The sequence below is a fragment of the Elaeis guineensis genome, chromosome 4 (assembly GCF_000442705.2).
Source record: "Elaeis guineensis isolate ETL-2024a chromosome 4, EG11, whole genome shotgun sequence".
Lineage (NCBI taxonomy): Eukaryota > Viridiplantae > Streptophyta > Magnoliopsida > Arecales > Arecaceae > Elaeis > Elaeis guineensis.
Window position 1 is genome coordinate 28,463,268 of NC_025996.2, and position 22,628 is coordinate 28,485,895.

A 22,628-nucleotide genomic window follows, 5' to 3' on the forward strand; every position below is an offset into this window, starting at 1 on the left:
TAGAAAATTAATTAGGTGCACATATGAACACATAAAGATTAATTTTTTGGTTAGATCTGTTTCGACGTTGTGCAGAATTTTGTTAGAAATCAGATCTGAAAATCTGTCAAAACAGATTCAATTCAGATCTGAAATAAGTCTAACTTTATAATCGAAATAACAACATTAAAATTCTGCTAAAATTGATTTAAAACAGATTTTAAAACATATTGTTATTCCAACAAAATTCAGCAACAAAAATAATTCTGATATAATAAATTTATAACAAACCTTAACAACTATTGATTAGGTTCTTGTAATCTAATCAAAATAAGATCATAAATTTTATTTAAACAAATCTAAATCAGATTTAATATCTAATTTAAAATCTTAATTACATACAATTGGTAAATAAATAAATAAAAAATCAATTATGCATCCATGTATCAAAGCCTGGCTTTGATACCAATTGAAGGGAAAGAAATCTGTTTCTTTGGGAGAACATAGTGGATAGTCAGGGTGCATCTAAAAATTTTCTATGACAACTTAATAAAGATTAGATCTTTACCTGATATGTAGAGAATCAAATCTCAAAAATTCTGAATCAAAGCCTCGCGTAGGTTTGAATCCATAAACCCTCTACTTCGCACGCACGTCAAATTTCGCAGGAAAATGGGATGAAGCCTCGGATTGAAGCATCTTTGCAAGGCAACAAGGGAGAGGAGAGAGCCTCTGGTGTGATGCCTCACACCAGCAAGAGGGGACGCCCAAGAAGCCTTAACGCCATGGGAAGGTGGGATGCCCATAGGTGCTTTGCGCCTCTTCTCTCTCTTTCTCACCTTGGCACACAATCCAATTGTTATGCCATGATAGTTAGAGGCCCTTATTTATAGATGATTTTTTATGACCCATAAGATTAGGATTCGTAATTTAAACAGGCTTTGAATTAATCCATAACTTATCAAAAGAGTCCTAAGGGAGAAAGGATTGGCGCCTAACTAAGCGCCCTCATACACCCATGCCTACACCCAAGTGTGGGGCGACAACAACCAACACCCCACCACCTCTTGATCGGCCATGAGGAGAGAGAGACTCAGTAAAAATGGACTCTAAGGATCTAATCCAAATATAGGTCAATTCGAATCCAAGTCAAACTTGATTCGAACCAATTTCGAATAGGCCGTCAATTCCAAATTGTTTAGAATTTAGGATCAAGTCTAACTTAAATTTTTGAACCCAATTAAGTCTAATTAAATCATATCTAATATGAAATTAATTAGCACTTAAATTCAATCTCTCATAGATTCTTTGGATCAAAGATCAAATCTTGTTCATCTCCGAAATTGAACCTAAATCTTATGTCTAGTGCTAGCTAGACATAGTCAACTATTTAATTCCGTATGACCCATAACTTAATTTTCAATCAAGTTAATCTATTTGTTTAATCAAGTCATGTACTTCCAAATTGAACTTATAGACTTAGGTCAATTCTTTCCTACGTCGCTTGATTTTATGCGTGACTCCATAGGTTCGAACATTAAGTCAATAGCATAGGAACCATTTTCTGTACTAATCGAAGTTACCATCTAGCAATAGTTCCCGACATCCGGATAGGTCGAATTATCGCAAGACAATATTCAAGAATCTATGCATATGGTTACTGTATAATTCATCCCTTTGACCCTGAATACTCTAAGACGATATAGGGTTAAACTGTCAATCCTGAAGGATCATCTATATTGTATTCCAACCTTTCAAATCCATCACATGGATTATCCTGGCCAAGGTTTTACTAAATTGAAATATAGAGATGCATCAGCTCCTATAATCCGGAGGGATCAATTCCATCTTGATCCACACACAGACTTCATAAGTACTTGACTGTACCCAGAAGCTTTCTGTCACTGCATTAGAAATGCAGATAGTCCGGTATCAAAGTACTGTGAGGTTCTTGCAAGTCACTATGATGATCTCAGGTTTGAGAGATACTTATGTCCATACGCTTCGCGGGCTGCTCTTGACAGCAGAGCGCTCAGCAGGTGAGTCACTTGTTCAGTGACGATATACTCCTACATCTCACCTGTATGCTATTCCAATGTCTTCACACTCTTTGGTTAAGAGGATAACCAACCTATATGGTACACAACGATCTTTACTTGATAAACATCATCATCTTTTAACGACGTATCATTTGGTTGCGAACATGTTTAACAACTATACGATAAATCTTTCTTTATCGATTACTTCATAGTTCTAAGGACTTCATTATAACACAAGAGTTCTAGCAAGGAAGATGTAACTTTGTGATGAAAGATGCTAAAATAATTTTTATTCATTGATTAATAATTCATATACATATTACAAAATGAGCACAATCATTCAAATGATTGGCTTTAGAACACATTGCCTAACACTCAACTCAACAGCATGTGTTGAGGGATGCGGCAACCTGCTGCGGACACTGAGTGCTGCAGACACTGGGGGCTGGGCTCCATGAGCATGCAAGGTGATGAACCTGTCAAACACTAAATACAAATCATTCTAACACATTGAGGAATTTACAAAAAAACCTACCGAACAATCAAATCCTTGAAGTTTTAACAAGTTCTACAAAACCACAATATTAAGTGGTTCCAAGCAAAAATATATTGGCAAGTTTGGTTGAACTAGATTTAGGTTCTCACTCTATGCTTGCATTCCGCTCGCATCAACCCATCTCCTCCTAACCCTCAGGCTTTAAGAAAAGAGAAAGTAGAGTGACCTGAAAAGCCCAGTAAGCAACCAACGACTATGACCAAATGGATCAAGCAAGTATGACAAAATGAAAACTTTTAACAATTTATGGTTCCACAAAACACAATAGCTTATTTAACAAATATAGAGTTGCTATAACCAAAATTATACATTTAATTCCAAAGAGCTGCATTATATTATTTTGAAAAAAATTACAAGAATACTCCCTCAACTTTAACCCAATTTTGCTTACACTCCCTATATGTTAAAAAATATCAAACTGGTCCTTCTAGTTATTGATATGTTCCAATGTGGTTCAGCCAGCGTTTGCCATACCGTGCGGAATCGGCCGGTACACCCCGTATCGTACCAGACCAGCGGAGAACTGGCACGATTCGATTGGTAAATTTGGTATACCGGCGGTACGGAAGGAAAAAAGAGAAAAAGTGAGAAAAAGAGAGGAGAGGGAGGGAGGTGGGAGCCGTCGGAGGTCGGCTGCGGCCGTCGGAGGGCTTCCGAGCCTCGTATCGCTCGATAGGGCTTTCAAGAGAGTGAGAAAGATAGAGAGAGCGCTCGGAGGGGGAGGGATTTACCAGATGGACGGCACCTCCGTTGCGAGGCCCCCTGTGGCCGGTGAGCCGACGTCGACGGTCTGAGGGCGGTCGAGCGGGCAGAGCCCCTCCGCGGCTCCGCCCCCTTCTTTTTCGAAACAGACAGTTGTATGTTTCGATTTTTTTTTTGGTTTTAAACTCATGAAGGCGGCAACTGGGTTGCTGACTTAAGGGATTTTTTTTTAAAAATAAAAATCATGAGCCGGCAAATTATTTGCCAGCTTCACTTAAAACTCTTTTTTAAAAAAATCTCATGAAACAGGGGCGTCGTCCTTGTTTCACGCTCGCGGACTGTGCCCTCCGACGGCGATGGTGGCCAGCCGGAGGTCGTCCGACGGCCCCACCAGCTCCTTTTCCTCCCTCTTTTTCTTTCTTCCTTCTCTCTCTCTATTTCTCCCTCTTTCTCTCTTTTTCTTCTTTCGGTTTGGGTCCGCTTGCCTTCGTCGGTTCGATACGGTACGAAACCGTACCGAACCATACCGCCGGCCGGCCGATACGGTCGGCAGTACCGGTTTAGCATACCTTGGGTCCAGCCACTTATCTTCGTCAACAAAATTTTATAAGATGACGAAAATATCTTTATCTTCATCTCCTCCCTCCTTTCTGATTGATCCCCTCCATCGCCGACGTCCTTCTTTCTTTTCCTTCCCTTCCTTCTCTCCTTTCTCCTCACTTATTTCTTCTTCTCCATGGTGGCTCCCTCCACCTCCCCCCTCTTCTTTCTCCCCATTCTTTTCTCCTCGTCCTCCTCCAACTCATTCCTTGCGATCGGCAGCCCCTCTCCCCTCCCCTTTTTCCCCATCCTCTTCCTCAATCTCTTCTTCCTCCAAACCCATTCGTGACCCTATCTCTGTACAACGACCCCCTCCACATCTGCTTCTCATCGACAACCCACCCTTCCCCTCTCCTTCTTACCTATTTCTTCTCCTCCATGGCGGCTCCCTCCATCTCCTTCCCTTCCTCATCCTCCAAGCCGTCCATAAACCACTCCATCCACGACGGCCCCCTCCACCTCCGTCCCTTTTTGCTGGCAACCCATGTTCCCACTCTTCCTCCTCACTCTCTTCTCCTCCTTATCCTCCTCCTTCGACCCATTACTTGCCGGTGGCCCTTTCCCCTTCCTTTTTTCATCCACTTCTCCTTCTCATCCTCTTCCTCCCCTAAGCCCACCCAAGAGCGAGGGGCATTTCCGTCCATTGAGAGAAAAAACTAACACCATTTGTTGGTAAAATGAACAGCTAGACCACATTGGAATATATTGATAACTAGAAGGGTCAGTTTGACACTTTTAAAATACAGAGGTGTAAGTAAAATTGGGCTAAAGTTGAGGTCTGAGGGGGTGTTCCTATAATTTTCCCTATTATTTTCCAAATCAATATCCAAATGTGATTCCAAAGAGTATTTTTATAACCAATTTCCAAAACCAAATTTCTTATGCAAAGGTTTCCCATAAGCAATTTATGATCACTTTTTGAAACAATTTATCCAATAAGACAGAATAATACCATCGAAAAAATAGGATTTTCATAATCTATATTTTATATATAAATAATTTCAAATACTAATATAAAAACTATTTTCTAGAACCAAAATTCTATATACAATTCCAAAGGCAATTTATAAGTTGGATTTTAAAACCAACATTATCACATACAAATATTTATAACAAACAGAACCAATTTTCTAAAGCAATATTTCACATGTAATTCGAATAAGTAATTTATTAACTATTTTTCCAAAGCCAATGTTTGGCAACTCATCAATCTATAAGATCATAGCGTCATTATCCCTCTCACAGGGCTTAGCATGTTGCATTTTGCCCCTGCATAGTGGGACAGGTGTTCTACATTTAAATCTTGTGGAGTAGGTCCATCGTATTGCATCTATCCCCTGCTGGATAGGTCCATTGTGAACAATTTGTAGAACAATCAAAGTGCCAATATATGACCCCCACTTGGTGGGGTCCACTATGATAATAGATTGAGAGCCAAAGCAAATACCCAAAGTTCGATTGTTTTTTACTAATACCATTTCATTACAGTTTCCGCTTTAAAAAGATAGCTCATACAGTTCATCAAATGCTCCATTATTCATGAGAATATCAACAGAATTTCAAATATTTCACATATATTTATGGTTTTCAGAGAAGTGTTTCCAACACTTTCAAAACTACATAATTCAAAGTTTCGTGCAAGGGTTTCTAATGATTCAAGTATTTCCAGTAAACATGAAAATAATCCATAATTATGAAGGCACATGAATTTCAAGACATGTAAGAGTTTCAATGACATAACAATCTCGCGCTTGATTGAACTTACGGTGTATAAAGTATACAATTTTCAAAGCATTTTGCAATAATATCATAAATATATATCTTTTATACACACACACATATGCACACTCTGATTAGGTTGAGGTTGCTTAGCTTGCAACCATCAACAATTAAGTAGATTAACTACTAAATAGGGATCCCTCAAAACCCAATAACCTTGCCTAGTTTTCCTACCAAAGCGAGAGATGGTAAAGACCAAGGTATGCTGAACCAGTATCGCCGATCGTATCGGCCGGCTGGCGGTACGGTTCGGTACGGTTTCATACCGTACCGAACTAACGAAGGCAAACAGACCCGAATCGGAAGAAAAAGAGAGAAAGAGAGAGAAATAGAGAGAGAGAAGAAGGAAGAAAGAAAAAGAGGGAGGGAAAGGAGTCGGTGGGGCCGTCGGATGGCCTTCGGCTGGCCGCTGTGGCCGTCGGAGGGCACAGTCCACTCGCACGGCGCCGTGGGCGTGAAACAGGGGCGTCGCCCCTATTTCGCGAGTTTTTTTAAAAAATGTAGTTTTAAATGAAGCCGGCAAATAGTTTGCCGGCTTCACGATTTTTGTCTTTTTTTTAAAAAAATCTCTGAAGTCGGCAACTGGGTTGCCAACTTCATCGGTTTAAAACCAAAAAAAAAAATCAAAATAGACGACGGCCTGTTTCGAAAAAGAGGAAGGGGGCGGAGCCGCGGAGGGGTGCCGCCCGCTCGACCGCCCTCAGGCCGTCGGCATCGACTCACTGGCCATCAGGGGCCTCGCGACGGAGGCGCCATCCGTCCGGTAGGTCCCTCCCTCCTCTCCGAGCGTTCTCTCTCTTTCTCGCTCTCTTGAAAGCCTTATCGGGCGAAACGGAGCTTGAAAGCCCTCCGACGGCCGCAGCCGGCCACCGTCGGCCTCCGATGGCTCCCACCTCCCTCCCTCTCCTCCTCTCTCTCTTTCTCACTTTTTCTCTTTTTTTCTTCTGTACCGCCGGTGTACCGAATTTACCGAACGAATCGTGTCGGTTTTCCGCCGGTCCGGTGCAATATGGGGTGTACCGGTCGGTTCGGCACGGTTTGGGAAACCCTGGTAAGGGCCCCATCTAGATTAGCCTAGAGAGAGAGAATAAAATGGGGAGAGAGAGAGGAAAGAGGGAGAGTGTGAGAGATTCGGTGAGGAGGCTCAATCCCTTCCCATCATTTCCTTCCACATGGGGAGAGGGGGGAAGACAAGGGAAAAGGGATGGAGAGAGTGCAAGAGAGAGGGAGAGGGAGGATGAGGTGGTGGAAAAGAGGGCTCGGAGCCCTCCCACTTCCTCCATAGAGAAAAAGAGAGAGAGATTAAGAGGGAGAGGCCAACAAGTGGTCGTTGGATGCTGGTGGCATGACAAGAAGTACTAGTTATGGGGCTTAGGTAGGAAGAGGAGGAGAACAAGAAAAGAAGAGAAGTGAAAGATGAAAGGAGGGAAGAGGCTAGTGAGGGGTCATCGAATGGTGATGGTGTAGTGGGAGCTTAGATGGGAAGAGGCGCGTGAGTTTGTGTTGTGGTGATGCAGTGGAGAAAAGAAAGGGTGCAGCCCTTGCATAGGGAAGCATACTATCTTAGGTAGGCCTGATAAGGACTAGGCCATGGAAGCCTAGGTTATAGAGGCCCTCCTAGTGGCTGGGGAGCGATGCAAAAGGTAGTGGTGGTGGATGTGGTGGAGAAGGTCAGCATTCTATTGGTGGCCTCTATGGTGGAGTGTGAGGAGCCTCCATGGGTGGTGTGAGTGAGCAATCGAGGGGGAGAGCGATCGAGAGAGCAAGCAAGAGATCAAAAGAGAGAGAGGGAGTAATTGAAAGTCATGGGCAAGGTCCGCAATCTCGGTATCAAAATATGCCTTCTCGGCATCGGGCTCGGTACCGGTGGCCCAATGCCACCTTATTACTATGTTAGTATGCTCAGTATAGTGGCTGGTTTGGCGTACCACGTGTCAGTATATCTCTCATCCCATGTACCAGTACTAAACCGATATGGGACGGTATGCCCCATACGGCCTAGTTTGGTACAGTATGGTGTACCTTGCTCAATATTAAGTATCATACTAGTACACTACCAGTGCGAGGTGTGTAGTATGCATCCCATACTGAAGTATCCCTCTAACTATTTTTCTTACTTTTGATCATAGTACACCTTAGTACGAATCGATACATATCTCAGTATGGCAGTACGGGCTTGTATTGATCCGAACTTAAGTTTCGTATCGTTCCCGTCTGGCACATTATAGGATGCCCCGTACCGAGCTGGTGCTGGGCAATATGGTAGAGCAACATTGTGGGTTTCAAGGGGATTGGCTTTGCTTGAACCAGCTGGTGCTGGTCAGAACCGAGCTGAACTGAGGTGGTTCTGCTTGGTTTGAGCCAAATTGGACCGATTTCTTGCTGAATCCTGAATCGACCCCACATATTGATCCAATGTTGCACTAGTTTAGTACAGCATGCCTCAAACAGGGCAGTTCATGTCGATTTTGAGAACCTGTTGAGGCATGAGATCTGATTAGAAGGTAGAGTGGAAAAAAAGAAAGAGAAGAAATCTCATGGAAACTGGAGAGAGAAATAGAGATGAGAGAGGTTAATAGGTGAGCCACCAATGATGCATCATGGTGGATCCAGCTAACAAAGTCAGCAGTGATTGTCAGAGCTTGGGGAAATCTGGTAGAGGTTAATAGAGGTTGCGATGGTTTCAGCTGCTTCAGCTTACATGGAGAGAGATGAGGAATCAGTTTTGGGCTGCTGAAATGCATGAGGCACCTCTTCCTTTTTCATACTTTTCGAATTTTCTTTTCCTCTTTTTTTCTTTTTTGCAGCTTGTGGCTTCTTAACTGCGATGCCATTTGATGGGTGGCTGTGATCCCATCAATGAACAGCTACATGGGCACATTTGATGAGTGGCTGTGAACCCATCAGCGAACAGCTATATTGGAAAATTAAATATCTGTTCCTAGACCATTTTCCATTTAATTACTAGCATCTATTGGTCCAAAAAAATTTATGTTCAGTCCTTTATTTTGCTACAATTTAATATTTAGTCCCTGACATGTATAAAACATGATACAAGTGTATGAGACATGCATAAATTCTTATATAACAAATAGAATTGTCTAATACAGATGTAAGCTTCCTCTTAGGAGTAAGAAGTTGCATAAAACATGGCTCGGTCCTTCCTGTCAGATAATAGTTAGGTGTGTTCCTGTCCCTGCACCTAATTATTGGATCCTTGGAGATGAGACAGAGCTGACTCTTGGGACACGCATCTGAACCCGACACCCATACTGGAACCCATGTAACATAGGTTTGTCAATTAAGAAGTGTGTTATTACTTATGTTGAGGTGCTCCTTTTTGCTGCAGCCGCCATGCTGTTATATTATTTTTATCCAGAAATCACTATATATTTATGTTATTTAAAGACTAGAAGTAATTGAGAATATTTAACTGCATTGGTAATTAGATTGATCAAGGTATGATCATAGTCATGTCTACATGCACTTAATGATTCTGTTTCTGAAATATCAGCAACCGGAGCAGATATTATTTTCTGATTCTGTTTATGATTTTATGACCCCTGTTGTCTACAATTTCTACTTGCTGCTATATTTCTTTCTCCCTGTTACATATTTAGTTCCATTCTCATGTAGCTGATTATTTCTTTCAGAATTTCCCTAATTAATTATGGAGCATCTTTCTGATATGTAGGTGTTGGGTAGGAGTATTGATCTGAGAAACTTAATTACTCAAAGAATGAACAAGTTATTCCGAGAGAACATTGATTATCTATTTGACCATTTTGAGAATCAGGATCTATGTGCCATTGTGGTAAGTTACCTTATAAATATGAAATTTTGTTATCCTGACATTTAAACTAATTTGGTCACTTGACTTCTGAAGGAACTAGAGCAGCTCTTGGATATCTTGAAGCTCACACATCAGTTACTTTCCAAAGATCTTGAACTTGACTCATATACTCTGATGTTGAATGAGATGCAAGAGAACCTTTCTCTGGTTTCATTTTCTAGTCGTGTTTCTTATCAGGTTTGGCTTTCTATCTTATTTTTTTTTCTAATGGTGCTTATATTTTAACTTGTGAATTGTATTGGTAAAATTTTGAAGGATTTCGTTGCTCTAGTGGTGGTGGTGTGCCTGCTTCCTAGGCACTTTAGTTCACAATAAATTGTACAAAGACACTGTTACTAATATGGCCCCAAAAAATTGCTCACTGCCATCTGACCCATCTCAGGGACCACAAATTTGTCCCTGGGAATATAACGTTAGGAGTGACGTATGATGCAGAGATAAATTAGAGTATAATCCTTCAAATTAACAATATAGAATGGTGCTTTATTATTTTAGTTGGTTCTTGACTTCCAATAGACTTTAGAGACTATTACTGATTTTAGCTTTTTAGACAAGTGAACTTCTGATCAACTGATTTTCTTAAATGCTTTCTTTTAGCATAAAATTCTTTTCTTTCAATTTTTAGAGCTTTGTGGCTGATACTTTTTGGTTAGTTCTTTCATGCAAAAATTCTTCTTGTTAATTCTCACAAATTGAAGGTTTTGCATAGTAAGAAATTTGTTTAACATGAGAGTTGTTGTAGCAGAAATTCGTCTTGAGGTCGGGTTGCCTGGAGCTTGGCGGCGGCTGCAGGACCATGACGGCTGGACGACGGCAGCAGGACCTGCAAGAAAAATCCTCGATTGGAGTTGGCTCCAGTGGGGACCCTCTGACGCTCAAGTCAAATCTCTGACACTGATGGAAAGGAGGGAGCGTGTAGGGAGAGAAATATCTTGGGAGTCCCCTATGGGCCTTTATTTATAGGCAGAGGCTAAAAGCCGTGAGAAGAAAGGAGAATCAGATGGTTCGTCTTGACTTTTTGGACGAGATATGCTTATTGTCTTCTGCTTTATCAAGAGAGATATATTTATTATCTCTTGCCTCATTGGGAATGCTTGCTCAAATGATTAGCTTTGACTTATCGGATGAGATATGTCCGTTATCTTCTTTCTTATCTGCTCTGTGGCCAGCGGTCATATTGCAGTCGTTTGAATTTGAAAAGAGGTGCGGGATTTTCAGATCAAGTCGGGTTCGGCAAGGGGACCTCGGTTCGATCGACGGCATGGTTGGCAGGGATGTCTCTCTGGTGCTGGTAATTAGGATCGACGGCCAAAGTCAAGATTGATGGACGAAGTCAAAAGGCTGATGGTACCACTTAAGGTGGTTCGATCGGAAGGTGGGATTGGCAAGGTCCAAATTGTTTGGATCTTTCACTTACCTCTTATCTTCGGTTAGTACGAAATCATCCCTAGCATAAACCCTTCTGCTCCCGAGTTCGAGCCAAAGTTGGTTCGGATGAATGGAGTATATCAAGTCGAAGCTGTCGAAGACATGGGGTGCATACTTCTATTTCAGTTTGGTCGTTGAGGTCTTCGCAGGCATGGCTCGTCGAAAAGCGAGGGACCTTCGATCTTCATCGGCTCTACTCATTGGAAAGTGAGGGATCTTCGGGGGTCTTTGTAGGTTAGCCCTTGTGTCTTAGTTGCCGAGATCTTTGGCCCGGATGACTTGGAGTTTGTTGGCTCTGCTCGACTTACCCATGGGCAAGGAGCGCCGATAGGCCGCTGTCATTGTGGCCACCTTTGTTAGAGGGATGGGGCATCTGGCATTGTGACTACTTCGTCGTTGAGGGAACGGAGTGCCCTTCTTATGGCTATATCCATCCGAAGATGAAGCACCTTTGAGAAATTCCTGGCGGTCTTCGTCCGGAGATGAAGCATCCTTCTCGTGGCTATATTCGTCCGGAGATGAAGCGCCTTCGAAGAACTTCTGGCTATATTCGTTTGGAGATGAAGCACACTTCTTATGGCTATATTCGTCCGGAGACGAAGCGCCTTCGAGGTACTTCCGAGTTCCGACTATAATCGTCCAGAGATGAAGCATCCTTCTCATGGCTATATTCATCCGGAAATGAAATACCTTCAAGAAACTTTTGGTTATATTCATCCGGAGACAGCGCCTTCAAAGAACTTCAAGCTATATTCGTTTAGAGACAAAGCATCCTTCTCATGGCTCCATTCATCCGAAAACGAAGCGCTTTCGAGAAATTTCTAGCTATATTTATTTGGAGATAAAGCATCCTTCTCGTGGCTATATTCGTCTAGAGATAAAGCACCTTCAAGAAACTCCTGATCAGGGTTCGTCGTACCAGGCCGAATTGACGGGTACGGGGCATACCAAATCGGATCGGTGGCCAGTCGATTCGGTTCGGCTGGTTTTTTCAAAAAACCACTCCGAATCGCACCGAACCGCTCGGTTCCGTGCGATTTGGGTCCTACCACCCAAAATCGGGCGGTATGGGCTGGTACGATTCGATTCGGCTTGAATCAAACCGTACCGACAGCCCATATGCAAAAAGGGGGGAAGAGAGGGGGGAGTGGGTCTTGGACTGTCTTTTAGTGACAGTCCAGGTGGGTTGTTTCTTTGAAAAGCTCAAGAGCTCTCAGAGAACTCCCGAGGCTCTCAGACTCAACGAGACTGTTGAGACACCGAAAAAATAAGAAAAAAATTTTTTGTCAAATTGCAGCACTGATTCGAGGAGATACTGATTTTTGGTCGAAAGTAAGATAATGTGTTATTCTTTTAGTAAATATTTTATTTTTTATATTTTTATGGTAAAAAAAGATAAGAACGAGGAAGTATGAAAATAAGAGAGTTATGCCAAAATTTTATAATTTTGGTATGATTTAATTATATGTGATAGATCTTTGAAAGATCTACATGATGATATTAAAATCGTTAATTTTTATTAATTATATTTTTTTAAATATTTATATATATATATTTATTCATAAAAAAATATTAAAAAATAAATTTAAAGAAATAAAAAATCAGAGTTTTAGAATCATGTTTAGAATGATTCAAGCTACTTAAATCTAACCTCAAATTTTTTTGAAATATTTAAAATTAAAAAATATTTTTATAATTATTTAAATAATAAAAAAATTATTATCAAATAAAAAAAATGTATAAATAGTGTTATATTTTAGTTAATTCAAAAATATTATTTGAAGCATATAACATATTTTTTTTGAACTTATAAGTTTTTAAATTATTATTGAAAAATTTTTGAATTTATATATAATTTTTTAATAATCATTAAACTATCGTGTTTTGTTATACTTGCAGATATTTATAAGAAAAAAATTCAGAGCATGACGTTTATTGACTTTAATTTATTATATATTTTTTAATATATATTTATTAGTAAAAAAATTATTAAAAAAATAAATTAAAAAATAAAAGATCAGAGTTTTTTTTGAAATTGAGAATGATGTTTAGAATGATTCAAGAAATTGAAATATTTGTACTTCAAAAATTTAGATACATTTTAATGCATATTTATATATATATATTTTAACTTTAAGATGATATAACTGTAATATAATGTAAATAAATATATATTTAAAATTTTAGATCAAGAGTCTCTGTACTGCTATCAAACTCAGAAATTGAATCAAAATATGTCAATAATATGCAATATAATGTAATTTTGTGGTTGTATTTATCAATTAATAACTTATAACATCCAAAAAAAATGAAACAAAAAAGATTATACCAGTATCGAACCGATACGCCGAAGTGTACCGTGTGTCGGTACGATACGGTATTGGTACCATATCGTACCGCTCTGCCATCGGTACGGTGTCCGATACCAGTACAGCGAACACTGCTGATTATATTCGTCTGGAGACGAAGCATCCTTTTCGTAGCTATATTTGTTCGGAGATAAAGCTCCGAGAAATTTCTGGCTATATTCGTCTGGAGACGAAGCATTCTTTTTGTAGCTATATTCGTTCGGAGACGAAGCATCTTCGAGGAACTCCTGCAGCTTGGCTGTGGTCTTTTTTATCTCAGATGATTGGATGTTGTAGGCTCTGCTTGATGCCTTTTTACTATTGCCATTATGGCCTTCGCTTGACTTGCTTGTGGGCAAGGAGTGTTGATCGGTCTTGAAGTTGCGGATCCCATTTTGGTCAATTTGCCTCCAGTTGGCTTTCGTTGGTTGGTATTCTTTAGGTCAATCCTTTCATTCTGGTTTTCGGGAGCTTGACTTTAGGAGGTTGGCTTTTGGAAGGTCGGCTTTCAAATGGTTGACTTTGGGAGCTCGGGGTCAGCTTCTAGCTTTGCTTCGATTGTGCTTAAGGACCTATGGTCCTATGAAAAGGAAAGGAAATGGAATAGTGGATGGGGGCTTTGAGAGTCTCTTGCCATGAGAATTGAGTTTTGTTTCAGAGCCCTTGGGTTCTGCTTGATTCCTTCTTGTTTATTTGCTTCGGCTTGGACTTGATCTTTGCCTCAGTTTGGTCTTGTTTTTTATTCGATTTTGCCTTGTTCTGTGCCTTGGTTCAAGCCTTGATTCTAACTTCAGATTAGACTTATTGTTGACTTCGGATCGGCTTGATTTTGACTTCGGACTGGCCTGATCTTGACTTCAGATTGGCTTGGATTTGGGCTTCAGATTGGCCTCGATTTTGCCTTCGGATCTGCTTTGATTTGGACTTTGGATTGGCCTTGATTTTGACTTCGGATCGGCCTTGATTTGATTTCAGATTGGTCTGGATCTAGGCTTTAGATTGGCCTTGATTTTGCCTTCGGATTTGCTTTGATTTGGACTTCGGACCGACTTTGATTTTGACTTTGGATCGGCCTTGATCTGACTTCAGATTGGTCTGGATTTGGGCTTCAGATTGGCTTTGATTTTGCCTTCGGATCTACTTTGATTTTGACTTCGGATTAGGCTTGTTTTTGACTTCGGATTGGCCTGATTTCACTTTAGATTGGCCTTCATTTGAGTTTCGGATTGACTTGATTTTGACTTCTAATTAACCTGGATCTGGACTTCAGATTAGCCTTCATTTTGACTTCGGATTGGCCTTTGTTTTGACTTTGGATTGGTCTGATTTTGACTTCGGATTGGCCTTCATTTGGGCTTTGGATTGGTCTGATTTTGGTTTTGGATTGGCCTTCATTTGACTTCGAATTGGCCTTCATTTTGATTTCCGATTGGCCTCTTCTTTTTTGCCTTGGCTCGGGCTCGAGCTTCATCTTAGCTCGATTTTGAGTTTCACTTCGGCACGAATGCCCAAAGACTTATGGCCCTACTAGAAGGGAAAATAGAGTCGTGAATGAGAGCTTGAAAGCCTCTTACCATGAGAATTTTGAGCTGTAGGAGTCTCTCCCTCTCTAGCTATCGTGATCTCCTTTGTTTAGATCGTGGTAGGAATTCAAATTTTGGGATGAGGAAGTGTGAATGATTGGAAATCGAGAGATTCCCGTATCTCGTTTCTCATTTGAGTCCTTTGTTTGGATGCTGCGATCTCCTTCATTTGAATCCTATCAAGAATTTAAATTTTGCAATGTAAACGAGGAAATAAAAATGATTTGAAAATCGAGAGATTCTTGTATTTCCTTATTTGGATTGCATGTCCCCTGTTTCGAGTCCGATTAGGATAGTTTGGAGGGCATTGATTGATTCGGAGATGATTAGATCTGATCGATGTTGACCGATTTGGAGATGGCCGGTCTGGATCTCATCGGCGTTTGATAGACTTGATCGACAGGATCTCGGTGTTGGGATGCTGCGATGAAGTTTATTTGATTAGATGCTTGCTCCTTCCCATAAACGGGCTTGGCTCTTTCTCTAGCGTCAATCTGTTGCGGCAGAAATCCGTCTTGAGGTTGGATTGGTTGGAGCCCGACGGTGACTATAAGACTATGACGGTTGGACGGCATCGGCAAGATCTGGAAGAAAAATTTTTGATCAAAGTTGGCTCTGATAAGGATCCTCCGACGCTCATGTCAAATCTCTGACACAAATGGGAAGGAGTAAGCATGTAGGGAGAAGCAGTTTCATACCTTGGAGGTCCCCTGTGGGTTTTTATTTATAGATAAAGACTGAAAAGCCGTGAGCAGAAAGGAGAATCAGATAGTTAGCTTTGACTTATTGGGCAAGATATGCCTATTGTCTCCTGCTTAATCGAAAGAGATATATTTGTTATCTCTTGCCTTATTGGGAATGCTGGCTCAAATGGTTAGCTTTGACTTATCGGATGAGATATGCCCGTTGTCTTTTTCCTTATCTACTCTGTGGCCAGCTGTCATATCGTGGTCGTTTGAATTTGAAAAGAGGCGTGGGATTTTTAGATCAGGTCGGGTCCGACAAGGGGACCTTGAATCGACGGATGGTATGACTGGCAGGGGTGTCTCTCTGGTGCTTGTAACTAGGATCGATGGCCGAAGTCAGGATTGACGGCCAAAGTCAAGAGGCTGATGGTACCACTCAAGATGGTTCAACTGGAAGGTGGGATTGGTAAGGTCCGAACTTGTTTGGATCTTCCACTTGCCTCATGTCTTCGCTCGTACGAAATCGCCCCCAACAAGAGTTATCTCCCTAAGTTTTATATCCACTTGGTTTAATCAAGCATAATTTGCTTTGGTTCTTCCAAGTTCATATGTTCTTGAAATTCATATGTATTTGTCATTGGGCATTATTCCTTTTTAATAGAAGATTATGCTATCCATTTGAAGTTTTTGTCAAGAACTCCATGACATTGAACAATGAACTTCTAGTTGAAGGAGATTGAGAAACCTAGTTGTTTTTAAGAGGTAGTTAACCTATATTAGCTAAGTATAAGACTCCTCGTACAACAAGGTCAATACCCTATTTTAATATGAGACCAAAAATCTCATTTCAGTGAATTTAGTGGCTTCCAATTGAAGCATAGTTTAAGGCTTGCTTTGTGCTAAAGGCTTTATGACCTCTTATAGACTCCTAAGTCCTAAGAGTCCATTAGCACAATGGTCGAGGCCCTACTTTTTATGAGACAGTGACATATCTTTAATGAATGAGAAGAAAAAGTAAAAGGGAGATGGAGCACATGGTAGTAGGGGCGGCAATTGCATCAGGTTGAGCCAGATATGGGTCGACTCAGATGTATGTCAGGTCAAAAATCCGTCAACTTAAGACCAACCTATTTATTAAATGGGTCAAAAATCTAGATTCAAACTTGACCATTTTATTAAACAGGTAACCCAACCCAACCTACAGGAAGTTGAATCAAGTTAGATGGGTTACATAGGTTAAGCATTGCTAGGCAACATATATCTTTCACCGGCAAAAATGAGTAATCAAGAGTTCACCAATTGAGTGTTCTATTGAAAGATATTTATACGCATCCAAAGTATAGCTACTACTTGGCAATAACCTAATTTTTAGAGGAATCCTTTGTCTTTTTGATGGAAAGAACTGATCTTCTAATTCCTTTTATAGCACTTAGTTTCCAAATTCAGATGGTTGGTTTCTCTGGTAATTGAGGAGCGGTTAGGGGTTTTCTTGATCGTAACAGGTTCTAGAAAGCCTGTTTTGAATTCTGATGGTTACCTTTGGACCAGATTAAACCAAGATTGATGAGTGCAGGCTTATAAAACCACAAGATGGCAGTTGTCATCCATTTAAAATGGTCTCTTTATGAAAAATGTTGATGGATTGCATAAGAAGTTTGGATCATAAATATGGTCCTCCGTGTCCATAGGATTAAAATTCTATTTGTTGAACATATGATTTTCATTGAGGTTGTCAAACCCAAATACAATCCATATTTTTAATTTTGAGATTATAAGAGGGGGTTTCTAGACCCCATCCAATTTATGGAGGTAATAAATTTTAAAGTAGTGCAGGTACGAATCTAATCTTGGTCATTGGAAATAACAAGAAAGTTTAGCAACTTTAGCTGCTTATAATCCAATGCAATCAATTAGGTTGTGTGTTAAGCTTTTTGTAGCTTTAATATGATAAATTTATATATTTGCCATAATCCTCTGTAGTTAATAAAGGAAATAAACATAATAGGATATGTTGCATTATAAGTGTGGACGTCTTTGGCCATATCATGATAAGTTTCTTTCATGAATACTAGAGTTGTTGGACAATGTGGTCCATTAGATTATTTGAGTTTTCTTTTTTAATTTTTTATATAGCATTGATAGTTGTCTTCGTAAATGGATAAGGTGATGCAGTTGGACCCATCTGTTAATCGGTGTAACTTTTGTAGCCATTGGATGATCTGTTTTGTTGATTAAATAGATGAACTAATCTAGTTCATCAATCTATTAGAAAGGCTCTGAGTCTCTTACAACTATTAGTTGATTATCTTTGTTTGTTAAGTAGATGAAGCAAATCGATCTTTCATTTGTCCATCAGAAAAACTTCCATGGCTGAGGGTGAGCCTTGGCATAATGATGAGGTTGCTCCATTTTGACATGGGTGTCATGGGTTCGAAACATGGAAATAGACTCTCCATAGGTGGGGTAAGGGGTAAGGCTACGTATATCTGACCCTCAAATCCTGTGGCTGGAGTCTCATGCACTAGGCCGCCATTTAGCCAACCACGACTAGTTCGGGTATATCATAGAGGTTATTTAAATGTACAACTATGTTTGGGTATGATCGATTTCAAGTTCACCTTATGTGATAGGGTTTATTATTTTATGCAGGGATTCAGGTCCCAGCGGGACGTCCCGAGATGTCTCATGGGATATTAGGATGAGGTACCATCCTGTGTTGGGACAGACTGTCCCGCTAGCATCTCAGCGTCTCGCTAGCATTTCAGGTTCTTGTGGGATGCCTTGAGACATCCTTTATCTCAAGTGTCAGGATGGAACAGGATGGCGACGCATCCCGTTCTATGGGAAAATCGGAACAACCCCATCTCATGGGATTTAAAATCTTGATTTTATGCAAGTTCATAATTCCAATAGACTAATAAGAAAATATATATTGTAATTCTGGGTTTTAGATGTGTGGAAAAAGATCCTGTTGAGAAGAAGAAAAAATGGAGGAAATTAGTTCAATTACAGAAGTTGTTATTCTTCCAATATATGGGTCAAAATTTAAATATAATGAGCCGCAAAAAAAAAGATAAAGTATGGCTATACAAAAATAGTAAACAACTATACAATAAAAGGTGAGAAATCATAGAAAAAATATTCAAAGATAGTACTGCTGGTTGTGACATTTTCTTGATAGATTTTCTTATTTAGATTTTCTTATTTGCTGAGATCATAGTTGATCTTTGATTGTCAAGATCTTGGCTTGATTTTATCCTTCTTTGGCTTGATTCTATGATATCATTATGATTTGTTTTATTCTGTCAGATTTGCTTGAGTTCGTGGGATTCTAACAATCTTCTAATACTCCCCCTCAAGTTGGCGCTTAGATATCAAGTAAGTCCAACTTGCCAATAAGAAAATCGAGAAAATGAGAGAACAGTCCTTTGGTAAGTAAGTCGCCGTTTCTTGCGAAGTGGGAACAAACGGCATGCAAATAACTCCAGCTTCAAGCTTCTCCTTGATAACGTGCAGGTCAACCTCCACATGTTTGGTGCGGTCATACTGAATTGGATTATGGGCAATACTGATTGCAGCCTTATTATCGTAGTACAACTTTATAGGCAAATTATAGGAAGATATAATTCACTTAGAATTTGCTGCAGCCAAAGTAACTCACAAACATCATTTGCCATGGCTCTATATTCAGCTTCAGTACTGCTCCTAGATACAACATTCTGCTTCTTGCTTCTCCAAGTAACCAGATTTGTCCAAACATAAGTACGGTAGCCAATGGTGGATTTTCGATCGGTTGAAGAACCTACCCAATCAGCATCTGTAAAAGCCTCTATATTCCTTTGAGAATATTTTTGGAAAAACAAACCCTTCCCAAGAGAACTCTTCAAGTACCGCAAGATCTTATAAGCCGCATCAAGATATACTTTTCGAGGAGAATGCATAAACTGACTTACTCTACTCACAGTAAATGCAATGTCAGGTCTTGTGTGAGATAAGTAAATCAGCTTCCCCACTAGTCTCTGATATTTGGAAGTCTCAATCATCTCGTCTTTTTCACTATCCTCCAATTTGACATTAGAGTCAATTGGAGTATCTGCAGGTTTACATCCACTCATTCCAGTTTTTTTGAGGAGATCAAGAATGTACTTTCTCTGATTCATAACCCCTTCTGAGAGCGAGCAACTTTCGTTCCAAGAAAATATTTGATTGGCCTCAAATCTTTGATTTCAAACTCTTTAGTCAAGCTACTCTTCAATCGTTCTATCTCAGCAATATCATCACCGGTTAGGATGATATCATCCACATACACAATGAGAACAGTAATTTTCTTGCTCTCTCCATGCTTATAGAACATAGTATGGTCTGATTGTGCTTGGCAATATCCCTGATTCTTCATTGATCCAGTAAATTTGTCAAACCAGGCTCTTAGAGATTGTTTAAGGCCATATAAAGAGACTTCTTGAGTCTACAAGCTTGAGACCCAAACTCTGTAGCAAAGCCAAGAGGTGTAGCCATATAAACTTCCTCTTCCAAATCCCCATTCAAGAATGCATTTTTAATGTCCAGCTGCAATAATGGCCAATCGAGGTTAACGGCTAATGAGAACAACACCCTAACAGTATTTAATTGGTCACAAGTGCAAAGGTCTCCATGTAGTCAATATCATAGGTTTGTGTAAACCCCTTTGCCACTAATCTCGCCTTGTATCTTTCAAAAAAATCATCAGATTTGTATTTAACAGTGAACACCCACTTACAACCCACTGTCTTCTTTCCTATAGGAAGATCCACTACTTTTCAAGTCCTGTTCTTCTCAAGTGCCCGCATCTCTTTTAATATGGCTTTCTTCCACTCTGGAACTCATAAAGCATCCTGCACAGTTGTTGGAATCTCCACAAGAGAAAGGTGAGAGGAAAAAGTTGAAAAGGATGGTGATAGATTAGTATAGGACACATATTTGGACATTTGGTATTTAGTACATGTTCTAATACCCTTACGAATAGCAATGAGAAGATTTAATTCATTGGGTACAATTGGGGAATTGGGATTGAAATCAGAATTGAAATCAGAATTATCTGAAGAATCTTAGTCCAGCTCTGGTTCAGACTTATGACTATGAAGAGAAGCCTTGGACTCCTTTCCTTGAAGAACATCCTTTCTCGAGTAGATTTTTTCAAAGTGCCTATCTATGTTTACTTCTCTTTCATTCTGATTATGAATATATGGTGGGACTATAGGTGAACCTTCAAGTTCTTCATTATTTAAAATATTTGAAGGGTTTTTATCAATATTTGTTGTAGAATTTTCACTTTCAGCATCATTTTACTGATTTGGATTTTCATTTCAGCAATACTTTTATTTTCGGATGCAAATGTAGGGACATCCACACGATGGGGAACAAAGGAAAAAATGAATTCATTTTCAAATATGCTAGAATTTCTCACATCTTTCTCTCTCTCTCCTTGAAGATGAGAGTTAAAATATGGAGTTTGTTCAAAAAAAGGAGATATCTATTGTTACAAAAAAAAATTTGAATGGGGTCATAGCACTTATACCCTTTTTGGTTAGGTGCATATCCCATAAATATACATTTAATGGCCCTCGGATCAAGTTTTTCACGATTTTGATCATGATTATGTATATAAATAGTGCAACCAAACAGTCGAAGAGGCAGACCAGAGGGTGTTCGAGAGGTAGGAAAAATTTTTGTGAAAACATGCAAGGGAGTTTTAAAGTTCAAAATCTTTGAGGGCATGCGATTAATGAGATGCGTGGCTGTAAGAATTGTTTCACCCCAAAGATAGTTAGGAACATTAGTTGCAAAAAGAAGGGCTGTAGCAATTTTCAAAAGGTGTTTATTTTTTCTTTCCGCAATCCCATTTGTTGTGAGGTATTAGTGCAAAAATTTTGGTGAACAATACCCTTTTTCAAGAAAAATTACCCTAAAGTTGAATTAAAAAATTCCCTACCATTGTCGCTTTGAAAATTTTGAATTTTTTTGTTAAATTGGGTATGAATCATAGAGTAAAAATTTTTAAAAATTTTAGCAACTTCAGATTTTTTTTAATAGGTACACCCAACTAATTCTAGTAGGGTCATCAATGAAAGACAAATCATTTTTTTTTTGAAACTATAGGAATTCTTGAGGGTCCCCACACGTCATTGTGAACTAATGAAAAAGGTTGTGTTGACCTATATGGTTGTGAGGGAAAAATAGCCCGGTGTAATTTTGCCAAAGTGCAAATTTCACATTTAAATGAAAATAAATTTTTATTCAAAAATAAATTTGGGTACAAATGTTTTAAATAGTGAAAGTTCGGGTGGCCTAATCTATAGTACCACAACATTATTTCATGATCAGTAGAAAAAGAAACAGATTCTAAACAGGTATCCTGAATAAGTTTATTAGATCGTGATCCATCTTCAAGAAAATAAAGTCCTCTTTCTCTAGCAATACCAATCATCCTCCCCATTGCTAGATCTTGAAATTCATAGTGAGAATAGTGAAAATTAGCACGACAATTCAGATCATAGGTAAGTTTACTGATGGATAATAAATTACGGGATAATTTGGGAACATGAAGGACATTATGGAGGGTTAGTGTAGGTGAGACCATAACCGAACCTTTTTTAGTTATTGCCCAAAAAGATTCATCAGCAATCTTGATTTTTTGATTGCCTGCATAGGGACAATAAGATGAAAACAACTGAGAGCAACTAGTCATATGATCTATTGCCCTAGAGTCAATAATCCAAGGATTTTGAAAATCAAGGGAGGTATTGAATAACACAATTGAGTTACCTTGGTGGGCTAGAGAATAAAGAGTGGTGAAGAATTGTGAAGATTTGAACAACCAATACAGTTGCTTCAGTTGTTCCTTCGTGAAGTTGGCCGAGTCAGATTCGATCGATTGCTCTTGAGTATTATCAGTGGTGGTTTGAAGAGCTTTCCCATTGGGTTTCTTCTTTTGGTTAGGATGCTTATCGTGAAGGTGCTAGCAAGTCTCCCGAGTATGCCCCGGCTTTCTGCAATGGTCACACCATAGCCGTTTTTTTTTCTCCTTCTGTCTCCGATT

At 39.6% G+C, this 22,628-nt stretch overlaps 1 protein-coding gene across 1 annotated transcript in view; it reads left to right on the forward strand.

The window, feature by feature from the left end:
* Positions 1–22,628, forward strand: part of LOC105043128 (protein PIR) — a 134,552-nt gene that overhangs the window by 89,980 nt on the left and 21,944 nt on the right. Inside the window, exons 21-22 of the mRNA XM_010920544.4 lie at positions 9,350–9,469; positions 9,542–9,685. Coding sequence (XP_010918846.1) covers positions 9,350–9,469; positions 9,542–9,685 — 264 coding nt within the window. The remainder of the gene's footprint in view (positions 1–9,349; positions 9,470–9,541; positions 9,686–22,628) is intronic.